This window comes from Epargyreus clarus, unplaced genomic scaffold (assembly GCF_041222505.1).
Source record: "Epargyreus clarus isolate Ecla_fem2 unplaced genomic scaffold, WU_Ecla_fem_2.2 ptg000003l, whole genome shotgun sequence".
Taxonomy (NCBI): Eukaryota; Metazoa; Arthropoda; class Insecta; order Lepidoptera; family Hesperiidae; genus Epargyreus; species Epargyreus clarus.
In genome coordinates, this window is record NW_027332211.1 from 7,703,630 (window position 1) to 7,716,522 (window position 12,893).

A 12,893-nucleotide genomic window follows, 5' to 3' on the forward strand; every position below is an offset into this window, starting at 1 on the left:
AAAAATGCAGAAAATGCTATCAATAAAGTTATTTTAAATATTTTGATTTTTAGGAATTATGTGATATGACATGATACGAAAGACTCTAAAGAAGTATAACTTCTTACAAGCGTACATCATTATAAACATATGCATATTTGAATATTAAATTTAGTTGAATATGTGGTTTTAGTTTAGAATTGTAAATTATAAAATTCCTTTCATGAAATTAATATACACGTCTTATTTATGGAGGACTTCACTTCAAAATAAGTATATTTATGGAGGACTTCACTTCAAAATAAGTATAAGTAACAAGTTTTCTACTTTGAATATTTATATTTTCTCTTCAGCTTTTTTTTACTATATTTAATCCCGTGCACTTTCATACTGTACGTAATATGGTACACTTCTTAAGGAAAATACATGCCTTACAAGACGTACTCTGGCAATGTCAAAGGTCACTGTTAAAGAGACATAGCACTTGTAGCGTAATACTTTCGATTTTTGAATATATCGTTCTTATTAGTGATCGAAGAGTTTTTCCCAAAATTCTACTTATGTGACTGGCCAGTGCATAGCAGTATCATTAGCAAATAAATAGTATATTAGCAATACAAAATTTTGGCTGGACAGATAGAAAAAATTAAAAACAAAAAGAACTTATGTTGTAAAAATTACAAAATTATAGTGTCTGTATCGAGACTGTTTTTACTCTATGCTTTATGAAAATTTGATAACGTCATCAACGTCAAATATTATTATATTCTGAATGAAACTTGTTTTTTCAGTTTTTAGAAATGCTTAGACCGAAAACATGTTTTTTACTGTCAAATGTAAGTACAATCAGCGCATTACCAGTTTTAGACTACCTACGCATTTTACGGTACATTAGGCTAACTATATAGGGTTTTATACTTCTTTTAAAAAAGCAGTGATAGCCTAGTGGCTCGATCGAGATCGGCCTACCTGAGGTCGGCCACAGATGTGCCGCTACCCTTGAGCACTAAGCTGGAACGGCTCGGAAAAGTATGCTGTTAAGAGGCAGAAATAGGTGGTGCCGCCGGAGTCGAACCACAAAGCGTTCTACCACCTGTACTGTTTGTGTTTCATCTTAGGTTAAAGTATCGGCTCACTGGTGTACACACCGCACACACATCCATCTTACTCCGTAGCTTCCAGCAGAGTGAGGGGGGGTACCATGCCCCGCTCACCATAACATTGTTCGCGGCGTGTACACGTGAGACGACAGAACCTTCATAATACTTCTCATACGCTACACCACCAAAATCATACTCATAACCAATATTTTGAGATTCAGTTAGGGACTTGAAATATATAGGAATTGTATTTGGTATTCTAAAAGAAAATATTTGATTACGACTAAATAAGCATTCATACTGTCTATAATATTGGATTTTACAGGTGACAAGGTTGGTCCGAAGGTTTTCGACTTCCAAATGGAACCGCAGTGAAGAGTTGAATGTTCACAGAGATAGTGCCGATAATAATTGCAGCACTCCTTTTGAATTCACTGAAGCTAATATGCTTGTAAGTGTGAAATAGTGTCATTAATCTCTAACACAACGTTACAAATCGAAGTGTGTGGATAGAGCGTTTGAATTGTTTTTTGTAGTTTTGCAAGCGCTTGTAGCTTGTAGATCCAGTATAGTGTCGGTTTATAGGAAATCAAAGGAAATTTGCCCCAAGCACTTGCGACGCGTCCGCACATTTGGGCGTTTGTTGAGATTTAGAGTATGCAGCAAGTCATACGTGTGGATGTAGCATAATATATAAAATAATTCAGTTAATTATAAAACGATCTTAATGTCAGAACATGGTTGAAAATCTAAGCAGAAAACCTTAACTCGGGTAATGTAACATACTATTAAACCATGGAAAATTTGAAGAATTAAACCATGTAAAATTGAATTAATTTTACCATTGTTTTATCTGTCTCTGTATATATTTGATCTGAAATGGATCAAGGCTTTATACAACCACTCGCCTTACGTACGGCTTTTCATAATGATTCGTAAATGAGCAGTGAATTGCGTACATTCACTATAAAGCAAGAATTAATGACGCTACAAATTAATATAATTAATGCCCGTATAACAAGCTCGCCCAAAATCCGTATCAATTGACTGCAAGCTCATTAATAAATTGGATTAAGTACTAGAATATAAATAATTATTTGAGACGCGCCATATTTCAACGGGAGTAGCGTATAATGAACGTTTTTTTTAATATATAGAATTAATGAAGTTCGCAGTCCACCTGATAGTAAGTGGCTACTGTTGTTGTTTTTGTGTAAGGGTGTGGTAAAGTAGACATACTTTTCCGAGGCGTCCCAACTTAGTCTTGAGGAAGTGGCGCATTTGTGGCCGACTTCAGGTAGGAATATCTAATCCTAACTGGGGTTGATGGGATCGGATATGGGCGGCAGTAGCCACTTATCATCAGTTGGACTGCGTGCTCGTCTACTACTCCTATATTATAAAAAAGTCTTAGTGTTAATTCGAAAAATTAGTTTTGAAGAGCTTGTCACAAGCCAATTTGTAATAATCCCGATGAACCAGCCTGTTAATAATTATATTCGCAAATCACACGTAAATGTGACGATCATCAGAGCAGAATACAATTATAATGAACCCTCATTAAATTTACCGCTGACACGTTTAGCCGTTGTTCAGTGATTAATTCATATTGTGTGGCGTATTGGAATATTTAGTCTGTTATTTCTGTAGCCTTTGTGATTATATTCAAAACAGGTTTAAGCTAATTAGCTATCTTTGAGCTCGCACGTATTTGGTTATCGATGTTCGATATCAACTGTGATATACTAAGGTTGAAATTGGTTATGTACGGATGTACACACGTTAGAAGTTAATTTAAATGATCAAACTGGATCAAGTTATCAATCGTTTTGGTTAATCGATATTCGACATCGACAGTGATATAGGTTAAAATGCTTTGTGTACGAATGTATATACATCAGAAGATAATTTAAATTTTCGAAATGGATGAAATAGGCACTAGATGGCATGGTCTCAAGTGTAGGAATGTGGCACAATCATAGGCGGAATTTATTTTACAAATGTGCTCAGTAACCTATTTATCTCCTTAAAAATTAACTTTAATAGTGTGCATCCAGTAGAGTAGGGTCGTTTCAGAGTAAACGTCAAGCGTTCGTTCGGAGTAGGGTCGTTTCACATTGTTCATAACATTTAATTTAATTAACCAAGTGTAAACAGAGTGTATTGCTGTGAATTTTTTGCTACAAGCTGACAATTATTAACTGAACTGAATGTGCTTAAAATCTTTTGACTACAACACTTAATTTATTACTAATTTCGATCATTCATAGTACTAAAAGTGCAAATTAAAGAAATCATTGTGGGTAGTACAGTGCAGTGCATAAAGAGTTTTGCAATAACTCGATATTCCTTACAAAAACTTCACCTGTTAAAGAACCCTTGTGTCTACGATATCGTTATTTCGCAAGCTTGAGTAAGCTACGAGTGGTGCGGAGCGTAATAGTTATAACTCCGCTCGCGCCGGAGAGACCCGAGGTTCAAATCTCAAGCGACTAAGATTTTTTTTTTTTTTTTTTCTGATAAGAAATAAATTTATTAATTTATTAATAAAAAAAAAAGGGAGAAGAAAAAAAAAAAAAAAAAAAAGTGTTGAGAAAGGAAAAGCAAAGGGAAAGGAAAGAAACGGAAGAAATAAGACTGGGAAGGGAAATAAAGACAAATTAAAGTATAGACAATAATAAATAAAATGAAATTTGAATGTTGCAAAAGTACCTCTGATGGAGCAGCCGGCTCCCTAACATGCATCAAATGTAAACATTGTTATCACATACAATGTTTATTTCCGACAGATAAAAAATCTATTTCATCCGAGTTCAAAAAATCATGGATCTGTCCTGAATGTTCTTTAAAGCAACCCAAACAAGCTAAAAATGATAATACTCCAATTCGGAGTTCAACGCGACAGCAACATTGTTCGGATAACATCACGGTGCAACGCGGGGGCTCTAGCACAGTATCACCTCCTATGCATTCAATACCGGATTGTGGTGTCACCACAGAGATGATAAATAACATAGTGAAGACTCAGATGGGCTTATTGAGGGATGACATGAAGACTTTCGTCCGCAGTATATTATTGGAAGAGCTTAAGCCGATTAAAGAAGAAATTATTAATATCAAAGACTCTCTAGGTTTATTTAATGAACAATTCGAAAATTTAACGAAACGGATTGATAAAGTTGAGACAGATCTAAAAGCTTACAAAAAGGTGACCGAAGATTTAAATCCACTTAAGCTATCTGTTGCAAATATGGAAAATCAGAACAATAACAGTGAGCAATGGTCGCGGCGATCCAATATTGAGATATATGGAATCCCTGAAAAGAAGAATGAAAATCTGTTTAATATTCTTACCACAATCTCAGAGCGCACCAATTGCACAATAAACCCAACGTCGGACATTGATTTCATAACTAGAGTATCTCCCAAAAAATCGGATCCTAAACAGGTTAAACCTATTATAGTGCGTTTCTTAGCACGATACAAAAAAGATGATTTCTTATCAGAAGCAAGAAAGCTTAAATTAAAAACACGTGACATAGGCTATGCAACGTGTGATAACTATATCTACTTTAATGACCATTTGACCAGCTCAAATAAAGCACTATTACGCCAAGCTAAGTCAATAGCCAGAGAAAAGCAATATGCATATGTCTGGGTCAAAAAATGTACTATATTTGCCCGACGGAATGATATGAGTCCAGTTATAGTTATTTCAAGCAAACAAGATTTAAACAAAATAAAATAAAAGTAGCATTTTATATAATACACACGTCTGATAATCGCAATTTATTGATTTTTTTCACATTGTTGTTAATAACCTATTTAAGTCTCTGTAATATGAATACTTCATTCATTAATTGTTTTGTATTATTTTTTAGTCTGTATTACTTGCTTGGGTGCATCTCAGTACTAAAAGTAGAAACTTATTGTGCATGTTTATATCGTTTAATAATAAATACCATCTCTTACTTGAAAAATATTACGTCTTGGGGATTTATGCTTGCATTATGTTCTTTTAACATGTATAGGATGTTTGTCTCATCTTATGATATTAATTTTGTTTATGCATTGGGGTGGTCAATGTGTTTATATAACAAGTACACTTATGTTAACAATGGCGTCACATAATAATTTTTCTATTAATTATCAAAATGTACGAGGACTACGTACCAAGACCAGTGCTTTCTATCGCAACCTTCTGTTAAATAACTATGACGTTATCTGTCTTACAGAAACTTGGCTTTTACCTGGTATATATGATTCGGAAATTTTCGATGATCGGTACATAGTATATAGATGTGATCGCAATTACAGTGCTCGTGGTGATAAGCTAGGTGGAGGTGTGTTGGTGGCCACACGCAGGGAGTTTAGTGTCTACAGTTCATCTCTTGTACCCTTTAGCAATGCATCCTCGGAAGCTATTGAGGTAGTACTCTCTGGTAATGCATCTCATAACCTTCATATCTTCTGCGGGTATTTTCCACCAAATAAGAATCATGGAAACGCATTGCGTGAATTTATTGATTATGTTACTGATATATTTCTTAATCAACCAGATGATGACTATATTATACTCGGCGATTTTAACATTTCAAACGCAAAATGGTGTCCACATACAAATGTTCCTCTAAATTTTTATTGCAATAACGACGTTTCAGTTAATTTGTTATACAACTTTTTATCAATCAGTAACTTTAATCAGTACAATCATATTCCAAACGCTAATAAAAAGCAATTGGATCTTGTGATAAGTGGGTGTATCTGTGAAGTAATACACTGTGATAGACCATTAGTCACTGAAGATAGTCATCATCCAGCTTTAGATATAATTTTACGATCTCGACTTAAACATCCTTTGCCATCTAAACCCCGTTCAGTTCGTTTGTTTCATATAGCAGATTATAATATAATTAATGATATTTTGTCTAAAATTGAATGGCACCACATATTATGTTCAAATGATATAGATCGGTGTGTAAAAGATTTTTACAATACTATTAATGACATCATTGCAAAAAATGTTCCAACTAAATATATTAAAAGTGAAAACCGTTTTCCTATTTGGTACACTAGAGCGTTAATAAAAATTACTAAAGAAAAATTAAAATTCCATAAAAAGTGGAAAATTTATGGCAGAAATAGCGATTATGTTACGTTTCAATTATTACGTGAACGGGAAAAGCGTGTACAGCAAGTGTGTTATGACAATTTTATTTTCAAAGCAGAGTCTAACATTAAACGTAATAGTAAACTTTTTTGGTCTTTCGTGAAATCTAAAAAGGCTTGCTCAGGTTTGCCAGCAAAAATGATTTTAAATAATGTGTCATCTAACGACACGCAAGAGATTTGTGAGTTATTCAATAAATGCTTTCACTCTGTTTTTGAACCTGATTTAGACACCACGCAGATGTCTGATTGCAATACCGTTTCTACTTCTACAATCATTAGCTCCATTCAATTTTCAGTAGAGACCGTAGATAAGTATTTAAAGGACTTAGATATAAACAAGGGATCAGGCCCAGATAATTTACCACCAATCTTTCTGAAAAAATGTCACAATAATTTATCTTTACCTTTGTTCATTCTGTTCGATTTATCTTTGAAGACCGGCAAGATGCCTCAGGTTTGGAAGCAATCCTATGTAACTCCGTTATATAAAAACGGTGATAAACAAAACATTGCAAATTATAGACCTATTTCAAAACTTAATTCAATAGCCAAATTGTTTGAAAAGATTATATATGACTGTATCTTTCCATTTTTAAAGCCTATAATTATTGATCAGCAGCATGGATTTATAAGTAAAAAATCAACAGAGAGCAATGTGTGTGAATTTGTGCATCACGTTACCTCCGCCATGGAAAGTGGTTTTCAGATGGATACTATATATACCGATTACTCGAAGGCATTCGATAAAGTCAGACACTCGGTCTTGGTACGCAAATTAGAATCAATCGGTATACACGGAGATCTCCTACGCTGGATTGCTTCGTATCTGCGCGAGCGAAGCCAAGCCGTGGCAATTAAAGGGTTTTGTTCATCTTTTCTCCCTGTCACTTCCGGTTTGCCTCAGGGATCTCATCTTGCTCCACTCCTTTTTAATTTATTTATTAATGACATAATCAACATATTTAATCACTCCAATATTTTATTGTACGCAGACGACATGAAAATTTTTAAAACAATTAAGAACCTCACTGACTGCAAAAAGTTACAAAAAGACCTTGATAAATTTGTAATATATTGTAAAAATAACTATTTGGAGCTAAATGTTAAGAAGTGCAACATAATAACTTTTACTAGAAATCGAAACTATGTAAAATTTGATTATAACATCGACCATGTCACTGTAACTCGTGTAACTGAGAACAAAGACTTAGGGATAATCTTGGACAGCAAGCTGACATTTAATGAACATTTAAATTATACTATATCCAAAGCCCACCGTATGCTAGGTTTTATTTTAAGAGTCAGTCGAGACTTTAAATTAAGTTCAACACTTTCGCGCCTATTTGACTCATACGTCAGACCTCTGCTTGAGTATGGATCTGTCGTATGGAACCCGCAATACAAGGACCAAGTAAATAGAATAGACAGAGTTTTTAATTTATATTTAAAACATCTTAAATTTAGATTCAACAATGTGCCAGTGCTTACACCCCTTACCCTTAGACGAATTGAGAGAGACCAAATGTTTTTGTACAAAATATTAAATAATTATATTGAATCCCCTTTCATGCTAAGCACTATTGGTTTGAGATGCCCCCGAATTCATTCTCGTTGTAGAAGTCTGTTTCACGTACCGTTGTGTAAAAAGAAATACACAAGTAATACTTTCATATATCGTTCCTCAAACTTTTATAACAAACATCTACAAGAATTGGACATATTTAATTGCTCAATACTTGCATACAAGCGGGAACTGAAACAGACTCTTGAAAATTGCATTATGTAACAAATTACTTTTTCCTTTCTTTTTTTTTTACTTGTATATATATTTTGTTATTTCAATATACCTACTCCTAACAGTGTAAACAATTACATTTATAAACCTTTATGTATTATGTATTATTTATTAGTGGAAACTTTGCTGATTTTTGTTATGTCTGTGTGAAAGTTACTGTATGTATTAAATATTGTATGTTTCCCAAATAAAAATAAAATAAAATAAAAATAAAATCCAGGAAGCTAATTCGGCCCCTGGTAACTGATCACTATAACCACTATGATCGGTCATAATAGCTTGAAGAATTGTAACTTTAAATATATTTATTTGCAGTAAATTTATAGTTTAGTTCGTTCAAATCTGCTTCATTTGCCACCCATCGACATTTTTCAACAACTCCAGATAATATTAGAATCCTTTAAATCAGAACACAGTAGCCCTTAACCTGCTGTTGCTATATATAAATATGTGTGACGGCGTTGCCTTCAAAGTCAAGCCATGCAGCATTCTACCATCTTTACATGTATATTCTCTCACAGCGATTGGCAGCTATAATCCAGAACTATCCGGAGGGGGCGCAGCGATCTGCGGTGGGCGCGGCGATGGATATCGTTCAACGACAGATCGGCTGGATCCCGATATCGGCGATGCACAAAGTGGCCGAACTGTTGCAAATGCCTCGCATGAGAGTTTACGAATGGGCTACTTTCTATACTATGAATAAGCGGTAAGATAATGGCTTATGTATGACTTTTATAAGTACTGGGACTTATTATGTACCTTTATTTTGTAGATGATTATTATTTAATTGTTCGGCGCGGATTTAAACTAAATTTAAGAAAGCATTAGGGTATATTTTGCTATGCGGGCAAAGTACGGATTGGCAGACTTCACACAATTTAGAATACTTTTTAGAGCACTTTAGGGCATATAGGTTTCCATGCTGTTTTTCTTTATGGTTAAGTTATAATACGCGCATAAATTCGATGAGACAGTTGCGTCCCTCGTGTAGAATTCTAATCCCGAATCCCTAGCGTAGAAGTACTGAATTTAAACCTATCCTGCTTCGTGACATAGACAGTAGTTAATTACATAAAATTACTAGTATTTTTTAAAATCCAAAACTCCTTTTATCTTCAGGCACTTCAGAGGCAAGTTCCACGTGAAGGTCTGCGTGACGACCCCATGTATGCTCCGTGGTTCCGACATCATCCTGGGAGCGGTGGAAGAAGCCACCTGCTGCTGTGCGGGCAGTCTCTCTAACGACGGGATGTTCGGTGTCGACATAGTGCAGTGCCAGGGCGCGTGTGCCAACGCTCCCGTTTTAGTTGTCAATGATGATTATTATGTGAGTTTCTTATCATGTTTTCATTAGTTGAAAATATTGAATTAAGTGAATAAGAAAGGTATTAATACGAAGAGCTAAATTAAAATATTTTAATGACTACATAAGAACTGTAATATGTTATAATTTTCTGAAATATTTTAAATATTATGGATCTTAAAGTTTTTTGAAAGCGCATAGGATATATATTTTTTTAAACAGCCTGTCATTATATTCTAGAGTGTATATTTTATTTGGTCAAATAGAAATATTCCTATATGAGATTATCTAAATTCTCGTTTCACAATGTAAGTACCGTACTCCTCCGAAACGGCTTTACCGAATTTCACCAAATTTTGTATGCATATTCAGTAGGTCTGAGAATCGGCTACTATTCATACGCCTAAGTGATAAGGGTTGTTCACCCTTAACATTTTTTATTTATATGGCAACACAACGTTTGCCGAGTCAGCTAGTATTTCTATATAACAAGGTCATTGTATATAATACGCTAGTATATGTGTAAACAAGTAAATTTATTGAAATTTTCAGGAGGACCTCAATGTGTGCGATGTCCATAACATTATACAAACGTTGAGATGTGGAGGGATTCCGCCATTCGGACCTCAGTAAGCACCTTTTTTCTAAAAGATTGGAGTAGCATATGAGCTTGCAGATCATTTGATGGTAAATGGTTATTGCCATAACTGTAACTAACCCGTAACAGAGGTTTTACGTGAGGCCGATCACAGAAGCGTTGCTACCCCTCATGGTCAAAATGGTAGCCTCATTCATAAATGAGCCAGCACTATTTAATTTAATAATTTGAAAAGTACTGCTTAGGCGTCGCATTCCATTTATGGTGGACATCAAGGTAGGACCCCAATCTTACTTAGGGTTGATAACAGATGTCCATGGGCGGCAGTAGCCAATTACCATCAGATGGAGTGTATTATTTGCAATTGATTGTCACATGTCCATGGGCAGTAGTCACCATCTTCCATCAGATTAACGCAAGCTTGTTTGCTACTTCTAAACTATATAGTTAAAATGTCCACAGGAATGGAAGGTATTCTTGTGAACCATGTGGTGGGCCGACATGCCTGTGTGAGAATCCCCCGCCACCCGGCTTTGGGCTTCAACCAGCTTTGTATGGTCCTTGTTGAAGAAACAAGTCCAGTGTGAAGAAATTTTACTGAGTTGTAATTTTAATTTTGACTTATTTAATGTACCCATAGAATAAAGTACCACGATCTAAGTATTCGGTATAAAGAGTTAATATTTTTGAACATTTTAATGTTAGCAATTTTAAAATGATCACTTCACTTATAAGCTGTAATGGTATACATTTTACGAGTTTACTCCTTAAAGGTAGCGACGCATCTGTGGCGGACCTCAGGTAGGAATCTAATCTTATCTAGGGTTGATTACAGATGTTCATGGGCGACCACTTCCCAAAAGTACACAAATAGTAGCTTCAGTTCATATAAAACGGTTGACATATATTTTATCATTTTCAGAAAGTTACTTATTTTATAATTCTGTTGTAATTGAAAACCAATTGTATTCGTTCATCACTCACGTGTTTTTGAACTGGAAAATTGAAATTGTGTACACTCGTTTTCCTGACAGGACTATTAGGCGAAAAATTAATTTACTTTTTGCCTTCGAGTGCGCCATAAATGTATGTACTTTATCTTATGGAGACGCTTCATATGTATAACGCATTTCGGAAGATTGAATCTTGAAATAAATGAAGATATCCATAAAATAACTAATGCTATTTTAGTCATTTTCATCAATTATTTTCCTACTGAAAAAATAGTTTTAGTATGGGGTAAGTATCCTAGTGTAAGTGGATAATTAATTTTCTTAAATTCTTCAGACTCTTATCGTGTTTATATTCTTCAGGTCTTACTTTTGTCGTGTGTTCTTTGAATACAATATTTTTTATTGAAAAAATATTTTATTTATCAAGATTACATGCTACTCAAAAATATTTCGTTCATAATTAAAACAATATAGTGAATAGCCCTAGAACCGCCAAATAGGTTAAAAATATCTATTAAGTTCTCCTTACGTAAGTATTTAACAGCACATCACATAAAAATTCAAGTGGTTTCCGAGATGACTACAGACTCTTGTACGGCAGATATTAGAATATTGTAGAGCTTTTATTAACTTGCTACATTTTCACCCTTGGCACAAAATGGCTTTTAAAGCGGAATTGTTTTAAGATAACTATATATCAGTGCAATCAATCAATGCAGTGATAGCCTAGTGGTTAAGAAACTCGGCCTCTCGATCGAGGGGTCCGAGGTTAAATCCCAGGCACGCACCTCTGATTTTTCGAAATTAAGTGCGTATTTGAAATTAATTATCACACGCTAAAACGGTGAACGAAGACATCGTGAGGAAACCTGCATACCTGAGAGATTTATAAAAAAAATCTCAAAGGTATGTGAAGTCTACCAATACGCACTTGGCCAGCTCGGTGGACTATGGTCTAATTCTTCTCATTCTGAGACGAGATCCGTGTCCAGCAGTGGGACAGTAATAGGTTGATGATGATGATGAACTATAAATATTGGATGCAACCCTCTTATGGCTAAAGCATTGTCTCTATTCACGAATATAGGAAGCATGCAACTATCAAGTTACTCCAATGTGTATTAGCGGAGGAAGGTACGGGTTTGTCGTCGACATGTATCAAATATTTTTAAATGTCCCATAAGATTCCCACGAGGTGTAATGACTGCTCTCGCAAGCAATACAAAATTGTTTGATCTATTGTTTAAATTCATTATATGTAGTTTTTGCAAATTAAAAATGACTGCGATGAACTAGGTTTTTATTCATAACCAAATTAAATTTTCTCTACGTCTACAACAGGACGGAACGTAAAATATTTTCTCAAATTAAATTTAATTCTATTGGAAAAGTAAGTTTATGTTAAGTTATAACATTTTCATCATAAATAACTGAAATATGACACATATTTCATATTAATTAACGTCCTTATTAATTATATTATCTATCGAATGCTGTTGCAAATTAGTCGTATTACTATTCCTAAATTCGGCTCTAAAACGTAAAAACCTGCCAAATCCGAACATTTGCGCTTATGAATATGCATTGCGAATGTTTGGACAAATAAACCGTTGCGTTCATCGGGAAACGTCATAACGAATAAGAAAACCGAAGCACGTAGCCCCTTAATTAAGCAAATTCGTAGCAAGAACGAAGTCGAACTCGCCTCGAGGGAACAATCCGACTGCTACTATTTCATTAAAAATTTTTCAAACAAAAAAGAGCTTCACGACTCCCATCGCCATATCGGAAGCTGGGGTAAATACGCTCCGACAACTTAATTTAGAAACTTGGTTAATTGACGTTGCTGTAACAAAACGTAATATTTCAATTTTTAAGTTACAAGTGGCTGTAGGTTGGTTTGGTTATCTAAACGTAATAGGGGGGTAACACTTTTTTCTGCCTGGTACTTTATAGCAAGTCTAGGTCTTTATAATTATTTGTTTTTAGA

At 34.6% G+C, this 12,893-nt stretch overlaps 1 protein-coding gene across 1 annotated transcript; it reads left to right on the plus strand.

Moving 5' to 3' along the window:
* The first annotated feature begins 677 nt into the window (after positions 1–677).
* Positions 678–11,101, plus strand: LOC140752339 (NADH dehydrogenase [ubiquinone] flavoprotein 2, mitochondrial). Its single transcript, XM_073086604.1, has 6 exons — positions 678–815; positions 1,405–1,530; positions 8,568–8,755; positions 9,169–9,376; positions 9,905–9,981; positions 10,413–11,101. Exons 1-6 carry the CDS (start codon positions 780–782, stop codon positions 10,516–10,518), a joined length of 741 nt encoding a protein of 246 aa, XP_072942705.1. The 5' UTR covers positions 678–779; the 3' UTR covers positions 10,519–11,101.
* The last annotated feature ends 1,792 nt before the right edge of the window (positions 11,102–12,893 follow it).